A 26,045-nucleotide genomic window follows, 5' to 3' on the forward strand; every position below is an offset into this window, starting at 1 on the left:
CAGGACCCTGAGATCATGACCTGAGCTGAAGGCAGAGGCTTTAAACCACTGAGCCACCCAGGTGCCCCGCCTGTTTATGTTCTAACCCAAGGAAAGAATCGCCCTTCCCTTAATTCCCTGCAGCACGGTTGAGCCTGGAGGGGACAGCTAAGCAAGATGTTGTTAATAGAAGGAAATTGTGATAGAGAGTAGCACCTGGTTAGGCATATACAGAGCACAGCTTCGGGGCACCTGGGTGGCTCAGATGGTTGAGTGTCTACCTTAGGCTCAGGTCATGATCTCCAGGTCCTGGGATTGAGCCTCCCATCAGGCTCCCAGCTCAGTGGGGAGTCTGCTTCTCCCTTCTCCCCCTGCCTCTCCCCTCTGTGTGTGCTCTTTCTCTCTAACAAATAAATAAAATAAATAAATAAATACGATCTTGAAAAAAGAGAGAGAGAGAGAGAGAGCACAGCTTCACTATTCACTCTGCTTCAATATATAGTCCCTATTGAGAGGTTCACTTTACTTCCAAATAAAGAGGTTCTGGACTAGGCTTATGTTAAAGGAACCAACCTACAGCTTTACTCATAGATGACCAAAATCTCAAATCCTTCATATGGTCCTTGAGGCATTGCTGATCTGACCCCAATCCCTCTCTTTCAACTTCAGCCTCCTTTTACATACCTTCCCCCTTGTTCCCTGAGTTCCAGGCACACTGGTCTTCTCTGTAGCCCTTGACAAGCTCTCTCCCATTTCAAACACTTCACAATTTGAAGTTCTACCCCCTTGGAACAGACCTCTTATGCCTATACCTGCCCTATCTTTGCTGGCTAACTCTCTCTCTCTTTTTTAAGACTTTATTTATTTATTTGGCAGATAGAGATCACAAGTAGACAGAGAGGGAGGCAGAGAGAGAGGAGGGAGAAACAGGCTTCCCACTGAGCAGAGAGCCCGATGCGGGGCTCGATTCCAGGACCCTGGGATCATGACCCGAGCCAAAGGCAGAGGCTTTAACCCACTGAGCCACTCAGGAGCCTCATGGTCTCACTTCTTTTGCTCAGTATTATGCTTCAGAGATTCTTTCATGTTATTGCATGTATCAGTAGTTCATTTTTTTTTTTATTGCTGAATAGAATCCACTGTATGACGATACCATAGTTTGCTCATCTGTTCGCCTCTTGATGAATATTTGGGTTGTTTCCCATTATGTGTATTATGGATAAAGCTGCTGGGAACATTCTTATGCAAATTGTTTCATGGACATATATTTTCATTGCTCTTGGTCACTGGTAATACAAGAATAGAATTATTGGTCACAGATTAGATGTATATGTAACTTTATAAGAAACTGTCAAATAGTTTCCCAAAGTAGTTCTGCCATTTAAAGAAATTGAAGTATGGTTCTGCCATTTTTGTATGCATACCAGCAGTGTATGGGAGTCCTCCTTGCTCCACATACCCACCAACATTTAATATTGTCAGGTGTTTTTAAGATTTTTAAAAATTTACTTATTTGAGAGAGAGAGAAGGAGAGTATGCAAATGGAGGGGTGGGGGAAAAGGGAGAGGGAGGAAATCTCAAGCAGACTCTGGGCTGAACTCAATCCCAGAACCCCAAGATTATGACCTGAGCCAAACTAAGTGTTGGACAGATGCTCAACCTACTGAGCCACCCAGGTGGCCCTATTGTTGGTCTTTTAAATGATCAAATGTGTGCATGTAAAGTAGTATCTCATATGGTTTTAATTTTCACATTAAGGAGGGGTGATGTGAAGTTGATGTCTGAAGGATGAGAAGCAGATGAGGTGAAGAGGTTGGGTGATATGCATGCTGGGCAAAGGTCATGGAATGTGCAAAATGGCCCCAAGGTGGGAAGGAGCAGAGCAATCACAAAGAACTGAAAAGGGAGCTTGGTGTGGGGTGAGGCTAGCGAGGTAAGGGGTGGGAAGTGCTGAACCATTCATCTTCAAGGGGCCATGAGGGTCTGGGCAGTGCACCTACCAGCAATGACCAGACTGAACCAAACGAAGGAAAAAGACAAAACAAGACCTAGTAATGTCCTGGACTGCATTAAACCCCAGGGAGTTCATATTTACCCCTGGAAGTAGGGATGGAAGCTCATAATGAGTAAAATGGAGTTTCTTGTCGTCATCTCAGCAGAAAGGTGCTCAGAATCGGAACACCTGGGTGGCTCTGTAGGTTAAGTGGCTGACTCTTGATTTCAGCTCAGGTCATGATCTCAAGTTCTGGAATAGAGCCCCATGTCAGGGGAGATGGGAGGACAAGCATGAGGTCTCTTGTCCTCCTTCTTCTGCTTCTCCCCCACTCTCTTTCTCTAGCTCTCTTAAATACATAAATAAATAAAATATTTTTAAAAAGAGAAAGGTGTTCACAATGGATTAAATTTGATTTAGAGAAATGAAAGAAATGTGCATTTCCTGCATGTGACCAGTTGATTGTAAATTCATCTGTACCACATAAGGAAGAGTAGGACTGCTCGGTGGTAACGAGGACCCGTTTGAGGTTTGAGACCAAGAATTTAAAATGAAGTCATTCAGCCTGTTGGTGTGATTTTTCTCTGACAACATTCTGCTGCTCAGGTGCAGACATGAAACCTCATCTCAGACTGTAGTGGTTAGCCAGTTTGTGGTTTTTCCAGCAAAGTATGTTAGAGGTTGAGGTGGGTAAGGAAGTGATTATAATGATGAATCATGGACTCCAAGCTAGACCAGGAGGGAAATGAAGAATGGACAAGGAATTGGTGGGATTAATGCATTAGAGGTCTCAGTGAGGTTGAAGACTTAGCAAATAGGGTCCTAGCACACAGAATTGAAAGGATGGGAGATGGTAAGTGGAGATAGTGAGGTATTATACTTTCATATTTCAAATATGGGGCCCTTTTTGGGGTGATTAAAGTGTTGAGGGTGTGAATGTGGAAGGGTAGCTAAGTGAAGAGGGTTGTTGGAGGTGAAAAGATCAAAGGAATGAGAAGCCCGGGTATTGAACAGATCATCAAGGTGGATGTTGAACTCACCCATGGTGTTCAAGCATGGTGCTAGTGGAAGGGGCAGGGAAAGATTATGTGGGAGGTCAGAAGATGACAGCCATCAGGGTGGTCAGGGTAATAAATCTGAATAGAAAGAACTTCAAATGAGCAGAGATCTTTGAAGGAGGTGCGTGGGGGGGGACCACTAGGAAGGTCCAAGTCAACTGTAATATCACTGTTACATTTTATTGACATCCTTCTTATGGCCGATGAACCATATCAAATAAAACCACGAAAAACCTTTCAACTGGGAATGGTTTATTATAGATCTTGCCACCAGGAGGCGCTGTCAATAGTGGAAAGCTGACCTCCAAGCAGTCCCTGGAGGCCAAGAAGTGTGTTTCAGCCTGAGCACTGAGGACCTCTAGGGCTCTTGTGAGATATTGCAAGGAGCTCCGCCATCCTTCCACATACCTACACTTGTAGAGAGATTCTAAGCGTCTGTAAATCTAAAAAGAGGAGGAGGAAGAAGAACAACAACAACAACAAAACACAAACTCCTAAATTCCTTTAAAGAGGTTACTCAGCTGTTGAAAGGTTTTAGTTATCATGTATTTTTTTCAACAAAAGAGGTCTAAAATTACAGCTATTATCATGTAGAGTTTTATATTTTCTCCAGGGTAAAAGGAGTCCTCATAACTGCAGGTTTTGAAAGTTGATGGTAACACCATACTTAAATTTTATTTTTCCCAGGGGCACCTGTGTGGCTCAGTTGGTTAGGTGTCTGCCTTCAGTTCGTCATGATCCCAGGGTTCTAGAGTGGAGCCTCTTGTCATCTCCCTGCTTAGCAAGGGAGTCTGCTTCTCCCTCTCCCTCTGCCCCTCCCCCTTCTTGTGCTTGCTCACTTGTGTGTGCACTCTCTCTCTCTCCCCCTCTCATATAAATAAATAAAATCTTAAGTAAACTTTTGTCCCCAAATGATTTGTTGTAAGTAGCATGACATAGTGGGAAGAACATAGGGCTGGAGTTAGAATTGTAGCAGCAGCAGCAGCAGCAGCAATAAGATTTATTATCGTTATAATCAACATTTGAGTATTCATATGCACCAGAAACTGATGTGAACATTGTACATAAATGGATCATTTACTCCTCCTATAATCTTATGAGGTAGGTACTATCATTAGCCCCATTTGACAGATACATAGGGAGAGATCTGGTCACTTGCCCAATGTCACACAGCTAATAGGGGTCGTGGGGGTCATGGGATGGACTTAAATTTCATTTTCCCCCTAAGCAGAATAGCTAGGAGAAAATGCCTCTGAATCTCAGTGTTTAACTCAACAGACATTATCTGCTTTACACTGGTTGGCAGGAGGCTTGGGCTTTTTGGGCTAACTGAGGGACCCAGGCTGACATGTTTCATTTTGACACATGCTTTCACATCTTCATTGCGGATCTTCTCCCAAGGAGAAGAGCATCCTCTAATGTCTGCAACAGTAATGAAATGCTTTTGCTTGAAAATGGTATGTGTCATCTTCTATTTCACCAGTCAAAGCAAGTCACATGCCACTCCCAACTTTGAGGGGGGGCAAGGAAATGCACTCCTGCCATGAGCCCAGAAGGAGTCAAACCAGACTGTGTGGTACTAATGATTACCAGTAACACTCAGGCCCTGGGCAAGTCACGCCTTTCTTCGCCTCAGTTTCTCTACCCACAAAATGAGCACAATCATTTTGCAAGGATCCCTTGTTATGAGGCTCCCTAATTAAATGGGGATGTTGATTAGGGTTATAGTTGCATCTCACCAAATTTCCACTAGCTGAAAATCCGTCTCACCACAGGCAGCCCTGCAGCCCTGCATACACAGCTGTCTGCAGAATGGCCTATTTATCCTAGGACACCTGCCAACCCCTTGGTCACACACACACCTAAAGTCTCGGAGGATATTGGTTTCTGTTCCATCTGCAACATGCCTCAGCTGTAGTCCCAGTGTTTGCTTGAAAGCTCAGTCTGGAACCACCAGCTGTCCAGTTCATGCTGAAAACTTGAGACTACTTTGACTTGAGCCTGTGAAGGTCTTGGTGAATGTTCCTTCCTTCTGGTTCCCCAAGCTCTATCTTTGAATTGAGTCAGATCACTAGGACTGTTTACTTGTCTTCTCACAATTTCACTCCACAGACACTCCCCAGGATGTCTGGTCTGACTCAGAGATGAGCTAAGCTACGGAAACTCCTTTGTTGGCCAAGGATCGACGGTGCTGATAGCAGTTCAAAAAAATACCCTTAAAAAGTGCATTTCTCAATTTCATACAAACAGTAGCGACCACACGGCAGAACTCTTCTCTGACTCCTTTCCTATGGGTCGTTTTGCTATGCCGTCATTCGTCCTCTTCCTTGTTCCTCTGACAGATTAGGTTGTGAACTTCACGAAAATGGGGACAATCTTTACATCTGGGTTTCACAGCAGATGTGAAAACTTGGTACCCAGCAGGTACTCAATAAATGTTCACTGCATAAAAATGCTTCTGAAGATTCTTCATGTAAGTTAGTACATGGTGACTTTCTTGTAGCATTTAGTGTCTATGGATGCGCAATTAGGCTAGCTGAACTTCAGGCCGTGAGATTCTGTGAAATTAAAATAAGGTCAAAATGGGGGAGGAGGAGGAGAAGCGCGCGGAAAAGGAGGACATCTCAAGGGGCGGGAGCAAATGCAGGAAGCACAGGGTAATATCGAACTCGTGGAGGACGTCACTATGCCTGGAGGATTAAAACAGGTGAAAGTAGAAGGTTGGAGCCAGATGCCTGTAGGGGTCTGAGGTCAAAGTCCAGAAGGAAGACCGAACAGGACTTTGGAAACAATCAGAGCGGCCTAGAGCTCCACCAAATGAAAAGCAGGATGAGAGAAGGAAACACATTGTGTCCCCAGCGCTTCCTCTTGTATATGGGCGCTCCCGTTTCACAGAGGGTAAGCAGAAAGCACAGCCTACGGTTCCACCAGGGCCAAAGGAGTGGAGGAGCCCCGCCCCGCCCCGTCACGTGGCCAGAAGCGCCCTTGGCACGTGACCCATCTAGCTCTAGGCCAATCAGCCTCCGCAGGGGCGGGACACCGGTCTGAGGGGCGGGAGCATCAGTCGAGGCCGCCTCTTCTCGCGAGCCTTGCCGCCGTCTCTCCTTAACCGCCCACGGCCCCGGAGCGAAGATCTCGCGAGGCTTGGGCGCTGCGGCGGTAGGAGGAGGACGGAGAAGGACGGAGCTTAGCTGTTGCTGCCTCCCTCGCTCACTCCCTCGCGCACTCGCCCGCCCCCTCCCTCCCTCCCCTCCCTTCCCCGGCCCCGGCCCCGGCTCCGGCCCCGGCCCATTCGCTGTTCGGTCTTCCGCAGGGAGGATGTCGGGCTCGTCGCTTCCCAGCGCCTTGGCCCTCTCGCTGTTGCTGGTCTCTGGCTCCCTCCTCCCAGGGCCAGGCGCCGCTCAGAACGGTAAGCGGGGTGCCGGGGGCGGGCCGGGCGGGGGCCGAGGGACGCCGGCGACCGGAGGAGGCCGTCCCGGGCCCGAGGAGGTGCCGGAGCAAGGGGAAGAGGGCCGGCCGAGAGTATGAAGGGCTGCGCACCCGAGGGGAGATGCGGGTCGGGAGTTCGAAGAGGCGCGGGTGTGAGAACCGAGGCGCCGGTCCGAGAGGTGGGGGCGTCCGTTAGGAGCCTGTGGTGTTGCGGACTTAGAGGCTCCACACCGTGGGGCTCGTCGCTGCGAGCCGGGGAGGGGACACCGGGAAGCCGACGTGAGGAGCTGGAGTAGCGGGGGCGGATGAGGAGGGGGCGCAGCATTTAAAGAAGGCGGTAGAATACAGGTATTTATGTTTAAGGCGACGGGAGTGGTGTCAGGCTCCCCAAGAGGACGGGGGTCCCGGGCACTGGGGTCATCTAGGATTCTACGGGGGCCCCGTGAGACCGCTGACATCCCTTAAAAAAAATGAATAAATAAATAAGGGAGACACTGGGGGGAGGGGAGTCCTGAAGAATACTGAGCAGAGTACTAGAGCCCCAAGGAGGGGTAAAGACTCACGGAACCTTGGATATGGAGGTGGAGGGAAGGTAGGTGGAAAGCTAAGGTAGTGGGTTGACTGCAGTAAGGGATCTGGAAAGAGAAACAGCTGTGGCTCTCAACGAGATGGGGGAAGAGGGCTGGGTTTGCTAAGGAGGGTGGAGTGTTGGGCATTCTAGGGTAGTGGTTGGGAGAGCAAAAAGGAGTTTCTAAATAAGGAGAGGAAAAACGAGCAGAGGATGGGGAGAAAGGGTTGAAACTGAGGCAGGGGGAATATTTATTAGAGCAATAAGAGTGCCTGGGTACAGAGATGGGGGTGGGGGAAAGACAAAATAAGGAAAGGGAGTAAAATACAGGAAGCCGGGGGTGTAATGTTGGTTTGCAGTGTGGAGAATATGTTAGGGTCGGGAGGAGCTGAGTTGTGGCGAGTGTTGTATGATATTGTTTAGGTCTTTGGGAAGGCAGAGACACATAACTGGAACTGCAGGGGTGGGACTGAATCTGAAGACAGGGAGATGGAGAGAGTGGGGTTTAAAGATCTAAAAGTTTCAAAGCAGAACAGACATTATTTCTGAGGACCATGAAAGTGGTTCCTGAGATGTGTACAGTCTGTAGTGGAAACAATTAGGTTTTGAACGGAAGCTTTTTAAGAGAAGATGGAGAAATCGAGAAGATCATGGGGGATCAAGACAAAAAAGATTCTGACTGGTGATGCCGTGTTACAACTCAGCTGCTGAATTGATCTTTCAGAGGTGAAAAATACTGAGAACTAGTTTCTGCTTTTGTGGGAACAGCCTTTAAGAGGTTTAAACATATTTTTGTAGGAAAGAATTTAACAGAAGTCCTTACTAGAGAGTGAACTAGAAATTATTATTGCTGATTTATCAGTGTCTCGTTATACTAGAACAATTTAAAATTACTCTTGTTGGAATAGCTGGAATTTAATGCTTTCATTAAAAAAAAATCAGTGATAGAGTCATTGAAGTTAAGCATTCTATGGAGAGTCTGGGCTTAAAATGCTGAGGATTACAGTGAAAATATATCAGTAAAGGATTGAAAATCACCATCAGTTAAATATAGGTGTTTGCTATACCAGATTGCACTAATCAATTCTTATGTATGCTTCATGGCCTTGAATTATCACTGCAGGGGTCAGGAAGGAAATATATTTCTGTCTCTAGCATTGAATATGTGAAGTCGGTTGGGTATTTTTCAGTTTCCTCCAAAGCATGAGGCCACTGTGGAAGGCAGGGTAGAGTTAGTCTGATTTGTCTCATCAGTTTTTAGTCTGTATTAACAATATGATTTAAAGGAGCCTAATACTAATTTCAGCTGTTTGATTTGTGGAAATAGCATGGTTTCCTTTGGCATGATAGGTGAGAGATTTTTGATCTTAACATGTTTAATCTCTGTGCTGTGGCTTAGCTTCTTTCAATGATTTATAATACGGGGAAATTGTAGTTTCTTAGCAACTAAAGCAATGTTTTTGGATAGGCCTACCAAAGACTCGACTGGCTATTCTCAGTGATATGTGTTCTAAATACGGCATAGTGCAGCTTTTCCTTGAAATAAGCTTGAATTCAGTCATCTGACCTGACTGGTGAAGCACAGCTGAGCCCTGTAGTTGACCCAAATGAATGTAAATTTTATTTAAGGAAGAAATGGCTGTTTTTTTGTGTGTTTGAGTCCATATAGGTAAGACTGCCATTTTATAGCTTTCTATTACATGTTTTATGATACGATTAATGCTTTCAATTGATAATAGCCCTACAAGAGTCTGACCTCTTGTCATGGAGTTTGTATTTTCTTATAGTGCATCAGAAATGGATACCATTATTTGTATGATGTCAAAATGTTAGATTTATTTACTTAAAATGGTGACTTAGGAAAAAAAAACCCCAAACCTAAGTGTTTCTGGATTAGGTATGTGGTAGTTTAGACTGATTATATATGTTTTTCACTTTTTTTTTTTTTTTTTAAGATTTTATTTATTTATTTGACAGAGATCACAAGTAGGCAGAGAGGCAGGCAGAGAGGGAGAGAGGAGGAAGCAGGCTCCCTGCCAAGCAGGGACCCCGATGCGGGGCTCGATCCCAGGATCCTGAGATCATGACCTGAGCCGAAGGCAGAGGCTTTAAACCACTGAGCCACCCAGGCGCCCCTATATATGTTTTTCAAAAGGTCTCTTTCATTTTCCTAAAATGAGGAGTTTGGACTGATGACCCTCAAAGCCTCTTGCTTCTCAGCTGTGACCCAAGAGACTCAAGGCTTTCATTCAGATGGACTTTCTCATCCAAATTTTAGCCTTGTAGGACCACAGTTCAAAGTAAAATCCTTAGTTAAGGTGTTGGTTTTTGTATATATCAAGAAAGATGTAACTCATTTTAGAGGAAGAAACTTGTTTTAAAAAGTAACCTTTCTGATACGACGTTCAAAAACTTTAGACTTTAAAATTGAATGAGTGTAAACCAAGCGATACTATATGGTGATCAAGAGCAGCCTCTGGATCCTGATAGACCTGGGTTTGAGTCGCAGCTCTTCTAGCTAAGTTATCTTATATGAAGTGCTTAATACTGCCAAGCCTCGGTTTAGTCATCTGTAAAAGGAAGTTTATAATAACGCCAGTCTCTTAGGGATGATGGGAAGATTAAATGAGATAATGGTATAAAGCACTTAGATTTCTGCCTGGCATATATAGTGAGTTTCAGTAGGGAGTGAATTTTTACTATATGTAACACTTGTTACTATATGTAACATATGTTACTATATGTTACTATATGTGCCATATGCTACATTATGTAGCATAACAGTAACTATATGTACTAAATGTTTGCTCACTACAGTGTTTGCTGTTACTGTTGTTATCCCTTAAAAAGTAACATTATTAATTACTTGTTTTTATCATGTATATGTTGAGCACTTAATTGTTAATGCTGCTCACTATCTTGAATAAAATTAAGTAGGCCATTTTGAAGGCCCTGAACAGAGATTTGTGCTTTTGCTTATGTAACTTTAAATGACCAGCTGCACTGTGTCTGCAGTTGCAAATTCAGATGAGGAAGTTCATATTTTCATTGTCCGGGAGATTTCATGGGCTTTTTCTTTCAGTGAACTAAATATCTTTCATATGGTTTAGGTATCATCTTTTCATAGAATCCCATTGTTGTGAAAAAGGGAAGCAGAGTGTAGTGCCTGGCACACAGTGGGAGTGTTGGAGATGTTAACTAATGAATGAATGTGGAGTGGAGAGTAAAAATGCAATACCTTCATACTGAAAATATAAAATTGGGTAATTAACAGGGCTCAGTGGGAGAAAATAAGGAGTCTAATGAATTTTATTATTAATGAGTGAAATTTTAAGGGACCATTTTGCTAGGTGATACTAGATAGTTGTGAACATTGTCATTTGTAACAATGCCAGTATTAGCAATAGATGATTCACAAATCTTTTTCTTTTCTGTCGAGTGCTGTTTGCTTTAGTGGTTTGGCAATTTTCTCTCCCTGAGTATGTTTTTAGGCATGTACTTGCTGTTGATTGTTCATCTCTTTGGGTGAACTGAAATGAGTGACAGAAGACAGATGTTACCTACAGCATCTGTGGTGCAAATGACATGCTAGATGTCAAGCAAGAGATCTTAATGTAATTAATCCGAGTAAGATTTTAAATGACCAGAAGAAATAGTTTGCCTTGGAATAAAGCATTTCCTAAAGAGATTATAAGCCTCTAGTCTCTCAGGGAACTGACAAGTGTCACTACTGATAGGATGGAGCACCTAGGCATGAAAAATTGGTCCTGGGTATCAGGTGGAAAGGTCATGGTACTAAGTCAGGATCCTTCCTGGGCTCTTAGTCTCTGTTTTTCAAGGTTACTGGTTTCAAATGAGAGATGCAGATGGGGTTTTTGTGTTGTCAGACTTAATAAAGCTGACCTATTAATACACCGAGGTTTAAAACAACGAAAGGAAATAAAAGCCCTTAGATATAAAAGTGCTCCACAGTCCAAACATTTGCCAGAAATTAAGAGTGAAGATCAATGCAGGCCTGACTTTGAGTGAGTTATACAAATCCTTATGAGAAATTAGACTATTTTGTCTTGAAAGAATCCCTTTCTTTTTCTCAATACAGTTTTTAAACATTTTTTTAATTTTTATTTATTTATTTTTTAAAGATTTTATTTATTTATTTGACAGAGACAGAGAGATCACAAGTAGGCAGAGAGGCAGGCAAAGAGAGAGGGGGAAGCAGGATCCCTGCTGAACAGAGAGCCCGATGCAGGGCTCAATCCCAGGACCTTGAGATCATGACCTGAGCCGAAGGCAGAGGCTTAACCTCCTGAGCCACCCAGGCGCCCCTCTCAATACAGTTTTGACGTGAAATATTTTCTCTAGAGGATATCTTTAGACATAAGTAAAAGGCAAAATGTTACTGTATATTCTTTATTATTTTTTTAAATAAAAGTGATTTTTTAACTGGGTTTGCAGAGATGAGCAGATATGACCAGATATGTGTTCCACCGATTTGGACATGTTTTCATTTACTTAGTTTGAGGTACTTTTTCAAAATAAGATGAATGTAAAATCTTTACATTTTTGTAAAATCCATACTTTGCTGAATCTATGTAAAAGTTTTTGTTTACAAGACAGTTTGGGAAGGTAACAAGTAGCTAGCATCTACACAAACGAAGTGTAGGAAAACAATGTTGGCTATTTTGCAGGAGATGTTCAATAAAAGTTTGAGTAAAATTATGCAGATAAGTTTTGGAAGAAGTTAATTCTGTGAAGAATTTTCTGCATCTGTTCCTTTTTTGTTTACAGTGAGAGCACAATCTGGACAGGATCAGAGGTAGAGAATGAAGTTATAAGAGAAAGGGAAAGACGAGAAAGGCTTCAGTAGTACAAGGAGAAAAGTAGGATGTAAGACTGAGGAATAAATCTTCATTTGAGGAGCATCTGGAAGAATAGAATCTGTCAGAAAATAGAGCTGGGACCTCTAAAGTAAATTCACATATCAATGTTTAAAAAAAAATGGTATTAAATCACCTTCTGTGAACAATTGACTTGCCTTTCATTGTGTGTCTTTAAACAAAACATTATCATTTTATATGAATTTTTTTTAAATGCCAATGATGACATGGAGTTTAATTTTCAGCACCTTAGATAATCCATTTTTAAACTTGTTTGTGAGGTTTTTGTAGATTTTTTTTTCAGAATTCCTAATTTTAGTTAGTAAGGATTAGCTTTGGGAAAGTAGGAAACCTCTCCAGTAAAAATTAGCTGATTTATGAACTGTTAGATTTTATAGGGTTGTGTGTGTGTACATATATAAAATATAGACTTCTCACTGAGTTTAAAGTGAAATATTGCAGTGATCTTATGTAAAAATATTATCTCTATATAGAATGTTATCTGTTTTTCAAAAATTTATTCAGTTTAGGAGAGGGAGTAAAGATTTGTACCTCATTCCAGTTTACTATGTTACCTAAAATTGAGAGTAGGCCTTTTTGTTTGTTTTTATGTAAATACAAAGATACACATTTATTAATCAAACCTGATTAATGAGGTTATTTTGACCTGATTGCTCAGAACTTTTAATTGGTCTGTGTAGAAATGGGGTTTAAAGAATTTCATAAGTATCAAAATTTATTTGCATATAGTAAGTTAGTGGGAGATGTGTTCAGGGTTCCTCACCCACCTGTGGGTTTTCTGTTTCTTGTTTTTGTTGTTTCAGGTTTAAAAAACGTGGTCCTATCTCTTCATTAAAACAGATTGTGGTCAGCTTTGATGGAAACTTCTTGTGTTAAGTTCCTTGTACTAAAAAGTAGTGAATGGTATTCTTTTGCATTTCTGAAAACAGTTATGGAATGTTTTAAGACTGGCTTGCTTTCCAGATAATCCTAATTACTATAAGTTTGTGGTGTATTTTAGGGTATTTTCCAGAAATATATCAGTTTTGATAGGTTTTGTTTCCCTTTGTTTTATCTTAGTTTATAGCATTACACCCAAGAATTGCTTCAAATTGACTAGACAGTGAACTATAAATGACCTGATGTGAAATTATTCTGAAAGTGTCAGGGTTCTATATATTATGTAAGTTTATATTATCAGAAAACATTAAGTTACAGATTGTACCAATAGTTTTAATTCTATCCAGGTGTATACTTACATTCTAAAAGTGATTAAATGTAAAATACTGTACAAGACAAAATGTCAAGTCCTTTTCTGATAGAATACTAACAAGGCAAAATAAAATGTTCCATATGCAGTATGATACAGTAAAAAAGTAAGTGTGCTTGGGTATATAAATTGTTATGCCACTGATTCTTCTTTTCTTCCCGATACAGTATTTGAAAAACCACTTCGACTGATGTCTAAATTCCCTTCCATTTCTAAAATTACACAATTGACCTTATAGTTTAAGGTAGTTCTAATGCATAAAGGGCCTAGGGAGAGAATGCTTTATGTTTTAATAAGTGTTTAGAAACTTACTTTTTGGAAATAAGAAAAACTGATTTTTGAGGCATGCACTGTTTTGTAATCCAACTGCCTGTAAGCCTACTTCAGACAACATTTGTAGTTTTTGTTTCAAGGAAGGCAGAATGGTGTGTTACAGAGCTCTTATATTAAACTCACTGGGAAAATTGCCAGTGTGAATTAAACATTTTAAGAAATGAAAAGCACTGCCAGGTAGGTAGATATTTTGTGTTCTTTCTATTGGTTGAAAAGTAGTTGACTATTGTAGAGGCAATGAAGAGACAATGAGGCACACTTAAATAATTGTATTATCTGTTGAGGAGGTTTTCTGTTTATGGCTTTGTTTCTCCTGTCTCTTATGTATTTTTTTAGATCTCTAAACCTTTCCATTATAGTTGAACAAGGCAATCTAAGTATTACCAGAATTAAATCTGAGGAAGTTCCTGTGTTTATTGTCCTTAGAAATGGTGTGTTCAAGTCTCAGTTTATAAGTTTATTCCTTATACGTCTTTGTATTTATTTGTTAAGTAGATCCATTTCCTTGTTTTCTTTTTTTACATTTTTCTTAGAATTTCAAACATATAAAAAGTAGACTCAATAATGTAATAAACTCCCATATACTCATCGTCTAGTTTCAAGAGTTATAAATACATCCTTGCTGCTTATTAATTTAAAAATAACCTGAAAAGTAAACATTACAAACTAAAATTTTCTAGATACTGAAATGCATTTAGTAGGGATTAGCTCATATTAATAAAATGGTAATAATTTCGTTCACAATTATGTTGCAATGATTCTAAAAATATAAAAGCTGTTTAGAAAAAGGCTTTCACATTGTGATCCAGAAGTACAGATTTTGTGACAAAGTATATGCGTAAGTATGTAACATTTTGTATAATATGTGCATTCTAATGCATATGAAGAAAACTATTGTGACCTACCTTGATTTCATAATTCATTAATGGATAGTGAGACTCAACAGCATTTTCTCGTATGGCGTAGTTTTGGGTTGTTTTGTTTTATTTTTTTATATGCTATGGTAGTCTAGAATAATATAAGGATTTTCATCAGGCATTTGCCTATAATATTGACTTTTTTTTCCTATCTGAACTTGGGACATAGGTGAAGCTATAGTATTTTGAATATTATAATCAAAGCACAAGTTTTCTAGTATGTTTAATTGTCCTTTTATTTACTTTTTTTTTTTTTTTTTGAGATTTATTAGAGAGAGATTGAGTGCATGGTGGGGCAGGGTGGAGAGACAGATGGGGAGAGAGAATAGAATCTCAAGCAGGCTCCCTGCTGAAGCCAGGACCCAACGCAGGACATGGGTCTCAGACCTGAGCCACTCAGGTGCCCCTTTAGTTGTCCTTTTAAATGAGAACTTCTGTTGCTTATTATAGAATCTGCCTTTGAATTATTGTTTGAGTACAGGACTGGGAGCACTGCCTGTTTATTCAGAACTGAATGCTTCCTCTGATGCCATTGTCTGAGGCACTTTGCTGGTGAGTAGAGAATGACTTGAGTACTGGCCACAGGGAAGGAGGGAAAAAGAAAACAGAAGCATCACTGAAGCATCATTAGGCTTTCATGTTTAAGATCCTAGAGTAGCAGGTTTACTCATTTTTAGACACTGTGTGGAGTTCTGGACATTGTGGAACAACTGGAAAAATAACATAGCAGCTCCAGCATTGAAATTATATTAGTTAATGCTGAATATCAAATCATTCACCAAGGAAGATGAAATAAATGGCCTTAATGCAAACCAGGAAACTGCTACCTAGAAAAGAGCAACTATAACGAGGTTTCAGATAACTTCAGGGATCTGGTACTGCTAACAGTGTTACTGTTTTCTTACTAGGATAAAACTCCAAATAATTATGAACACTTTTCAACCACATTTAAGATAACATGCAGATAATTCTACATTGATGGTAGCGTAAGCCTTAGGAGAAAAGCCTGAAGGAGCTAAATTTAGGAAAAGGGAGCACTAGGGGGATATGATTATCTATTAATACCTTCAAGCTAGCACTGTAAATGAAGTAAGGGAATTAGGCAGTCTCCAAAGATGGATGGGCTGTATCATAGAGCAGTGGCCTAGAGCACGAGGAGGAAAAGTATAGATTTAGTATTAAGAAGATGATGTTAATGAAACTAGCAGAGGAATAGTTATTTGCACTCTCTCATTGTCAGAGCTGTTTATAAGTAGGACAAGAGGTTGAGAGGAGAGAGGGGCCTCATAAAACAAAAGGGAGGCTCTCTGTTACATCTAGTACTTGTTTAAGAGCTCAGTAATAGAAAAAAAAAAACTTTTATGGAAATGAATATGAAGTGAAATGGGACTTCCAGAAGTTTCTGAAGGGTCAGAAATTAGTTTCCAACACCAAAGTTCTATGATTATGAATTCAAGAAAAATGGCAAATGAACTTTGGAATCCATTAAAGTAGCTTTTAGTATCTGCTTGTAATGCTGAAAATAGGATTCTGCTTATTATAGTCTTTATGAACAACTTTTTTTAGTTTAGTTACAAAAAACCTACGTTACGCATCTTTTCAAATTTGGGTTTTACACTTAGAAATATTAAACTCTTTAAGAGTTCATATTGCATGGAACCTAGGAAAAGTTTAACCTTTGGCTCTTAGGAAACAGGCGTTGTTTTTTATATGGTAAATGTCAGCTCTAAGAAAGCCTTATCAACTGCCCGACTAACTCGTTAAGACTTCATTGGTTAAAATTCTTCTGTGATAGAAGCCTAGCTTGTTCTTTGAGTGGGAGCTGATGCTGTAATACTTTGGGAGAGGTAGGAGCTCACTTTAATCAGTTCAGAGTATAGGGTTGCCAGATAAAATGTAGGATGCTCAGTTATATTTGCATTTCAGATAAACAACAACAAATTTTTTTTTTTTTTGCTAAATCTGGCAACATTAATGTCTTTTTTTTTTCTATTTTTCTATTTTGGTTTTCCATTTAGAACTTAAGTGACAAAGCATCTTGTAATTTGGTGAGTTTTGTGTGTTAAAAGAAATCTTTTTAAAGTAGATTTAATATGACCAAAATTGTCATATTAAAATTTGCATATTGTCATATTGCAAATTTTGTGTGAGAAAATATAGTTTAGGGTAGTTTTTTATTTTGGTTACATCATGTTTCTATATATGTTTTCTTCAATTCTGTTATATTTGGCAGAATAGTTTTTTTATTTATTCTTTAAAAATTGAAGCTATTTTCAGGAAGGATGTGTGCACAAGCTCTTAGGTGGTTATTTTATCAACTCCCCTCTCTTCTGCTTTCCTGAAATATTTTAAAATGTAGGTCACTATTGCCTGAGCGTTTATGATAAAGATGATTCTGTGGCCCTTCGTTCAAGGATCGTTATTTTTCAGATTTTTACTCTGGGGCTTGGAATAAATTTGCATTCTTAGCATGGAAGAAGAGAAATGTATGAATGAAGATGTGACTGGCCACACACCCTCACTTGCTGAATTATAACCACCTGATTTAGAGAGTCAGAAAGTAGATGTTAGCTCTGTAGTTGAGGAATGTGATTTCTTTACAGTTAAGTTTTAATACTAAGAAAAATCATGGTTCCATGAGCTTTAGTTACAAGGTCTTTGACCAGAGTTGTGTCACTATGTATTAGTAATTCAGTGTAAGAGATTTTACCTTCTGTCTTTGTGGTGTGGGCCAGGGTGAGATAGCTATAAGAATAACAAGAATTGAACAATGTGCAGGTTTCAGGGTGGGGACACCTGGGTGGCACAGTCAGTTAAGCATCTGACTCTTGGTTTTCAGCTCAGGTCATGATCTTGGGGTCCTGGGATCTAGCCCCCACTGGGCTTCATGCTCAGCAGAGAGTCGCTTGAGATTCTGTTCTCCTCCTTCCTCTGCCCCTCCTGCTTGTGATAGGGCGCGCGCGCTCTCTCTCTCTCTCAAATAAAGAAATTTTTAAAAAAGTAGGTTCCAGGGTGAATGATATTAAGTAGCATAAAGTGTGATCATACTTATACTTACACATATTTATTTGAAATATATTTAAGGCAGTTTTAAGAGGTGTTCAAAATAATTCATGGTTTTTATGAAACTAGAAAATTAGTGTAGTTTAAATTTGATGTCTAAACTCAGTTGGAGACCATATTACAGGATAAACTGATACTCTATTCCCACTGTGAATGTAAAATGTAAATAAAAACTGTGTTAAAGATGTTATTTTGTGGGGCAGTGTAGTTGAATAGAAAAAGCACTGGATTTGGGAGTAGTCTTGAATTCCTACTTCCATTTTAGTTGCTATGCTTTCCATTGTTAAAATTAGGTTAGTACTTAATCCATGGGGTTCTCATTAAATTAAATGATAATGTGTGGGAAAGTGCTTTATAAACTATTGTTAAGTGGCATGTATGCATAGCTTTGAGTTATAGGGTCTTGTACTTTATAAAGTATTTACACTTATAGGTTAACTGCAGCTCTGGTGATTCATAGGAAATTGAAGAGGAAAATGAAATGCTAATGAGAAGGGCAAGATTATTTCAAGGTTGTTTTTTCTGACAAATGATGAGTGTATCTTAGAATGTGCATTTTATTTTATTTATTTTATTTTATTCTTTTTAGAGTTGAGGGTGGGGCAGAGGGAGAGGGAGAGAGAGAATCTTAAGCGGGGCTCCACACCCAGAATGGAGATCATGATCTGAGCTGAAATTAAGAGTTGTACACTTAACTTACTGAGCCACCCAGGTGCATGATGATGATGATGATGATGATGTGTTTCACTGAATTATCCTCCCTCTCCTGGGGGAGGCTGATACTGAATTTCTGTAATCTTTGAAATATGCTTCTCAGTCCTGCTGTCATTTCAAGTTAAATCTGGTTGTAGGGACATCCTGTTACCTCCCTATCCCCATTCCCTCCTTGCCCTAGATAGATGACAAAAAGTAAAGTCAAGTGTATTTTGTGTCCTTTTTCTTAAAATTTTTTTTAAATTTTATTTATTTATTTATTTGTTAGAGAGAGTGAGCGAGCACAGGCAGAGTGGTAGGCAGAGGCAGAGGGAGAAGCAGGCTCCCTGCCGAGCAAGGAGCCCGATGTGGGACTTGATCCCAGTACGCTGGGATCATGACCTGAGCCGAAGGCAGCCGCTTAACCAACTGAGCCACCCAGGCGTCCCATTGTGTCCTTTTTCTTAACACATTTTTGTAACTCTCCTTTAGTATCCTGGATGAGGTTCCTAGATGTTTTACCCTCCCTACACATTAAGAAAAAAAAATGTAATGCCCTAAATGTAATATAAAGGAGAACATAACTAATAATAAAATAGTTTGGTCCAAATGTTCAGGTATGGCTGCACAGGAAGGCAATGAGGTAGCCTGCTGTTTATATCCATATATAGAAAAATCAAGAATGTGACAGTTACAAAGGCAGACTGACATAGTCTTGCTATAAAGGTGACTCAAATACCACAGGTGGCACTGCCGTTGACAATGTCATTTTCTGAGAAGGTGAGCAACTTTTGGTAAAGTTCCAAATGAAACAAAGTCCAGTCTGTTCTCACTCTACATGGTAATTACATTCCTGGAAAATTGAGTGATGATTAAAACCATGTAAGAATGCTTTATGTATTATATTTAAAAAAGAGTTAGGTTCTAGGCCCAGAACAAGTTTTTCATATTGAATGCCATTTGAAAGTTGTGTAGGAAGAGGGACAATTCTTTGTTGTTTAAGATGTTTCCTGTTTTGTGGGATGTTGAGAATCCCTGGACCTGGCTCACTAGAGGCCTGTTTTGCATGCTCTTTACCGAAAGAGACTATATTATGAATTTTGAAACCTAAGACATTTGGAGTCCTGATTTTTGGCAATTCTCTTTCTCTCTTTTTTAAGATGTATTTATTTGAGAGAGAGAGCGCGCGAGAGAGCGAGAGCGTGCGCGCAAGCAGGAGCAGGGAGAGAGGCAGAAGGAGAAAAAAGGGAGAAGCAGACTCTCCACTGAGCAGGGAGCCTAGTGTGGGACTTGATCCTAGTCCCTTGGGATCATGACTTCCCATGTGCCCCTTGGCAATTCTCTTAATCCCTGTTTCCTTATCTGTGAATTAGGTGAATACACACCTCATAGAGTAGTGTTAGAATGGGATTGCAAATGTAAATCACCTAGCGTGGTACCAGACACACGTGTGTGTTTAATAACAGTTTCTTTCACTATTATTCTTTCAGTTATTTTGGTTTACTTTTTAATCTGAAAGGTAGCTGTGTGTTTCTATTGTGAAATGATTATGAAATTTGAAATCCAATATGGGAGATATTAGTCCCCTTCTATTTTTAATAGAAGCAGGGAGGTAATTAAAATGAATTTTTTTGGTTAACGCGCAATCCATCAACCATTTAAGGTCTTTGGAGTGTGTTGCAAACACTAAACATGCTAACTCCAAATGATCAACCTCCTTAGTCTTTCAGGTTGTTTTTTCAACTTTAGCATAGCGAGGATGTTTTTAGCAATGCTGTCTATCTATCTCTTTACTTATTTATTTATTTATTTGCAAGAGTGCATGGGGTGGGGAGGAGCAGAAGGAGAGGGAGAAAGAAACCCAAGCAGACACTTCACTGAGCACAGACCCTGACTTTGGTCCTGATTCTACAACTCTGAAATCATGACTATGTGAAAACCAAGAGTTGGATACTTAACTGACTTTGCCACCCAGGTGCCCTGCAATGCTATTTATTTTTGAAGTAACGGTAGAGTGGGTAATATTGCTACTACTACAGTACTTTATTGCACCTTCAAAATTAGATTATGCCATAGTAGTGACATATTTTTAGAGTTGTTGCTTGAGCTAGAAATTTAGCAACATGATTGTTACTAGGAAACTCACGTGTGTGCTTTTCTCCCAGTTGTTCAGTGAAGGTTTTAAAAGTTCCACGTTTTCTTGGTTCTTGTAAAATGCTTTAAAGGCATCTATGTCTTGCTCTACATCTTGTCTTCATACGTTAGCAGCAGAAAACTCTTTTCTTTTTAACTTTAGGCATTAAGACAGGGACCTAAATGATTAAGGCAATACAAGAAAGCATGTGCTTTATTCCTGTCCTCAGAATTCTGTTGTTCGTCTGTTTTCCTCCACAGTATGATTTTGAGTCCTTTTTAAGAGCTTTATGGTTTAATTGTGTATATATAATTAAGTACCATGTATATATGGCATATATTTAGTTTTTTTGAGTCCTTTTTCCCCCCTATTTTTTCTGTCTTAATTTTGGTCTTTTCTGTACCTACTTGGCCTGTCCTTTCTGGTATCTTCCATTGTTTCTAGATAAACATTTGATACTTCTAAATTCTTTGTCCTGTTTTACTTGGATCTTTTTGAGGCAGAGGGGTAGCAAATTCTATTTTGCCTGTCATATGCAAAGTTTAGTTGACTCATGTTCTTGAGCTGGAGTATTTGCATATTGTGACTTCTGGGTATTTTTGCTTTTCCTAATAGCTGTTTAATGATTCTTGTAAGATGGAGCTTTTTCTAACATGTTCTTAAAATGTTTTAAGGTCATAATGTCCATATTTTTCAGAAACAGCGCAGATAGTCTTTGAGGTCTAGTCACAAAGAAAATTTATTCCTTATAGAACTGAGGACATCAAGGCAGAAAGAATTCTAGGCAGGTGGCTAGTAATGAATATTGATTATGAACTATAAGGTACTTGGCTGTGGACTGGTAAATTTTAGTGCTTCCCTGCAAAGCTACCACTTACTGTGGAGTGCACATGAAACATTCTGAAATGTCTGCCTATGGAGCATATAATTTGCTACCCAGTGGCAGGTAGACATTAAAATTCAATTATGGGGTGGGGGTGGTGCTAGGGGTAATCAGATTTTACAGCTGTAGGATGAAAGGGTAAATTTTGATGTGTATTAAAGAAAAAAAATAACACTAGAGTATACAGAATAATAGTTTTTACTTTAGGAACAACATTAAACTATAGTTTAAATTGCTGAGAAATTAAAAATTGCCAAGAAATTACCATTAGAAGTATGAGATGGCTAGCATTTGTATCTCAGTAACAGGTATGTGTATTTTAGTAGCTTTAAAGTCAGAATGGGAAAGAATTTGAGTGGAATGTGTTTTTAGTAGTGTCTTAAAGTGTCACCTTACCGTTATGAAACACTGTCATTTCTGATGTAGGAAAGACGATGTTAGGGTTCGAAGCTGACAGGCAAGAAAGAATTCTTGAGACGTCTTTGGTGCAAAAAGGTGATTTTATTAAAGCACGGGGATAGGACCCATGGGAAGAAAGAGCTTCACCGAGGTCATGAGGAATAGCCCATTATACACTTTCAAGTTGTGTGGTGGGGGGTGGTTAGAGATAGCATAAGTCTGTAAGGAATTTTGGAAGCAAGGTTTCCAGGACCTTGAGACAGCTAGCTATTTTTGGGAAAAGGTAATTTCTTACCGACCAGTAAAAACTTAGTCATGAGACCCTTCAGATGTGTATTGGTGGGCCACATGCTTGGGGGTTGATTGCCAAAACCTATCTTGGGGGGTTTAGAGATAAAGGACGTTTCCAAAGGAATTTTTATACATTGAAGTAGACTTACAGGATCCTGGTGGTGGGGGTGGGGGTGGGTGGTCGGGCTAGGATTGCCTTTTGCCTGCCTTTAGCAAAGTATTAACAGTGAGGCAGTTGAGTCTCTAGAGGGATGTCACTCTGCCTGTTTCAAGGACTTGTCAGTGGGCTATAGGTAGTAAGGAAATTGGTAATTTTTCTTCTACCTTTGCTTCCCACATCGCTTTTGTCACTGAAACAGCTCAAGAATTGTATCAACTCTTAAATTCTCAAAATATACCATTGGAAAAACTTTGACAGGCCCAGTAGTACCAGGTGAGCCTGAAGTAACTGGATACATAAACTTGTCAGCCATATGTACATAAAATGAAGTTTTCATCCGGTTGAATTTTCAAAGGATAGATATAACTTACTATAGGAGGGAATATTAGCAGACAGGGAGGATAAATCTTCCTGCCTGGGATAGTTTGTTAACCATTTTGACATGGAATTATTTGTTTTTGAAAAAAGGGGAAGTTACTGGATTAAAAAAATTATGAAAGTACTTTCTTACATGGTAGTTTGAAATAATACCTGGGTGTAGAAGGTAAAATGTTAAAGTTCCTCCTTTTATGCCATGATTCCCACTCCCCAGAAACAAGCACTGTTAGTAGTCTGTTGTGTACCCTTTCAAAGCTTGTTTTATGTAGACAATTTATAGACTGTAAAGCTCTAGTAGTATTAATTATGATATAATTTATCTTGGTATTTATAGCTTTCCTTTTTTGAATATGGCAGTTGGAGTAACAGATATTCTCATTTATTTAAGTATATGTGGAGTCTCTAGAATACATCTGTTGTTACTCAGTGTCACTGAAGGGAATTATTTTGATGATGACTGAATTCTTTTTATTGAACTTGGTCCGCTGAGAGAGCCTTTCTCATTCCAAACAGGGAAAAAAGCTTTGTTAAATGAAAAGGAATGATATATTACTCTATTTTTATCCTGAGACATATTTTTTGTCAGAAATCTTGAATGTTCACACATTTAATATTGTAGCCATGTGGATAATTCCTGGGACAACTCTGCTAATTTTTAGTGGAAGCATTCTGGATTCAATTTTGCTGTCCCTTTTCAAGAGAAGCAGCAATATTTTGCTGGTGTTTGGGAGACTAGGTAAGTAAATAACCTGATCTTCCACCTCATTGTGGAGGTGGGGGTACTATGTAATCATGGACTTAGGAGGTACTGAAGACCTGAAACAAGATGATCAGAGTACAAATAAGTAATTGTGAAAGGAGAAAAAAAACAGATTTGGATTGTTGACTGGATTTTGGGATTTCCTGAGCAATCAAATAGAGAGCAGATTTTAGTGGATAGAATGTTAGTGAACAGGATTCAGAATATTTGGATTCTAGTAAGGGCGCTGCAACTGAAGAGAACCTTTTTGGACCATGGTATATGTTAAGTGTCAGTCTGGGGCAAGAATTAGATTTAAGTTTTCAACTCTTAGCAGCGGAAAAATTTTTTCTTTTTATTTAAAAATTAAGTAGAATCTAAGTTTGTTAATGAGATAAAAGTAGAGCTGTTTAGGAGGGGAGGGAATCTCCTAATTATTTCAAAAACTCCTTAGGGTTGGAGGAGCACAATTTTAAAATTGATCAATATGGGTGACCTGTTTTGTGGACCTACTACTGAAACAAAAAAAAATTTTTTTTTTTGCACAAGGTATCTTACCTTTGGTTCACGATCTTCTTGCTCAGTCTTGATAGCTGCCTGGGAGCGGTCCTGTGGATACTTTGCAAATCAGTGATTACTAATAGATTTGTCCATAGTTGACATAAGACCAGAAGAAGACATGATCTCTTTAAGGTAGAATCTATAAAATAGGGCAAAGATAATCATCCTATCACTTGGTAAAATAATTTTTATTGCAAGATTTGTCAGACTCTTCATGAGAAAGACCTGCTTGTCACTTGCCTTGAGTTTTGAAATCCGAGAATATGCACAGGAATAAGAGTGCAGAGGTATGCTGTTAAGTCCCTGCCTGGTAAAGGATTGAAAGTGCTGTTAGTTTTCATCCTTCTGTGGGAGGGAGATCTTCAGGATGTGTGGTTTTAGCAACCACCTTGGGGATCTGCCAGTAAGAACTAGAAATCTACTAAGTTCCAGTTTGCTAGTTAGGAACACCAACTTAAAACAATAGGCTACAGTTAGTAATGCCAAATGCTTTTTAAATTTATAGACCCATATAGAATTTCCATATAGTTAACTTAGATAATTGGAGCTGGTTGTAAATTGATAAAGGCCTGAACAGGGAACATTGACGAGGGAGAAGTAGAATACACTGTGTGGTAGTCATTCTAAGATAAAATGTTTTTGGATTATGTAATGTATATAGAAAAATATATGTAGAAAAATAAAGCAAAATAGTGTAGTGTTTTGAACTCTGGAATCTTAACTGCCAAGGTATGCATCCTGCTTCTGCATATCTGTAGAATGGCAACAAGGACTTTAAGCAGTAGACTGTATTTTAATGAAGTGAGTTAGATTATATAATATACTTTGCACCATGCTTGACACATATAAATGACCAGTAAAGGTTAGGTGCTGTTATAATGAATTTGTTTTCAGAGACATTCAGTTATCTGTTAGTAATTTTCTCGGGTTTTTTTTATTTTTATTTTTTTAAAGAATAGTTAGAAAATAGTTAGAAAATGCCCCTTCCCCCAGAAAGGATTTTCTTAAATGTTATCTTTTCAAAGAAGAAACTTCTAGTCTGTTTGTGTTTGATTCTGGGAGGTTTACAGGGAAATCTGAATTTCCTTCTCTTTCGGAATGGATGAAGGGCAGCCTCATTACCTAATTTGGAAAAGAATGGGAAAGTTGCATTCCCATTGTAAAGTAAAATCTCAAATAAAAATCTGTTTTTTATTTTTTCAAATCAAAAATCTATTTAAATTCAATTTTTATTCCCTTGCTTGTTAGTATTAATGAATACACTGGCAAGAAAACAGACTGACATTAGGGATTTGATTTTTTTTAAATAAAAGTAGCTTCTAGGGCATCTATGGTAAATTCAAATATACCATAGTCTAGTTTTCTAGAATTTATGATTCTGTCGATATTCAGAAAGATCACACTGATATTCTGAAAAACCACTCATCTAAGAGATACGGTTTCTTTTATTATGCTGTTCATTATCAGACTAATTACTAGCACATTTTAAGTTGTTAATAGGTTGAAATTAATGACGGGATTTGATCATTAATCCTCAGTTAATGAGAATTGTATTTCTCAACATTCTTTTAACAGATATTATTGACTGTTATATGTGCAGCAAGGCATTATGGGAATACAAAATTAGAGGCCTGCTCTGGTTTCCAAACAAGTCACAATCTAGGGGTGCCTGGGTGGCTCAGTTGGTTAAGCCTCTGCCTTCGGCTCAGGTCATGATCCCAGGGTCCTGGGATCGAGCCCCTCATCAGGCTCCCTGCTCAGCAGAGAGTCTGCCCCTCCCCCTGCTTGAGTTCCCTTTTTTGCTGCCTCTCTCCCTGTCAAATAAAATCTTTTAAAAAATCACAGTCTATTAAAATATACTGTATATCACAAGCACAGTACTGCCTTATGCATCTTCATGGATTCATAGAATACTGCATTTCAGTTTATTATATGTAAATTTATGGAATATTAGCTGTTATATCACAAAAGGCCATAGAAATCCTCTATTCCAGTCTTATGATTGTACACACAAGGAAACTGAGGTTTCAGATTAAATATATATATATTATTAAATGGAAAAATTTCTGTACATTATTATACTTCCCTTAAAAATTACAATTTAAATTGGTATGTCTAGCACTTTATTACCATGAAGTTTGGTATTCATTTCTGAAACACCATCAGAAAGTACCTGATAATACATTTTAGAGAGTTAATGCTAGCCTACATAATCTTGGCCTGTTTTGTACCAGAGTTGATAATTTTGCTAGATATGATAATACTTTCAGACTACCAAGTAGGGAATTACCTTTTGCAAATATTAGGGTTCACTGATCTT

At 39.2% G+C, this 26,045-nt stretch overlaps 1 protein-coding gene across 2 annotated transcripts in view; it reads left to right on the top strand.

Moving 5' to 3' along the window:
• Positions 1-6,167: 6,167 nt before the first annotated feature.
• Positions 6,168-26,045, top strand: part of NPTN (neuroplastin) — a 69,941-nt gene continuing 50,063 nt past the window's right edge. The window contains exon 1 of one of the 2 annotated variants that reach the window (XM_080807574.1): positions 6,168-6,439. In XM_080807574.1, coding sequence (XP_080663700.1) covers positions 6,349-6,439 — 91 coding nt within the window. In that variant the 5' untranslated portion in view covers positions 6,168-6,348. The remainder of the gene's footprint in view (positions 6,440-26,045) is intronic. The other variant, XM_080807575.1, reaches the window with a different exon arrangement.

The sequence above is a fragment of the Martes martes genome (genome assembly GCF_963455335.1).
Source record: "Martes martes genome assembly, chromosome: 7".
NCBI lineage: Eukaryota > Metazoa > Chordata > Mammalia > Carnivora > Mustelidae > Martes > Martes martes.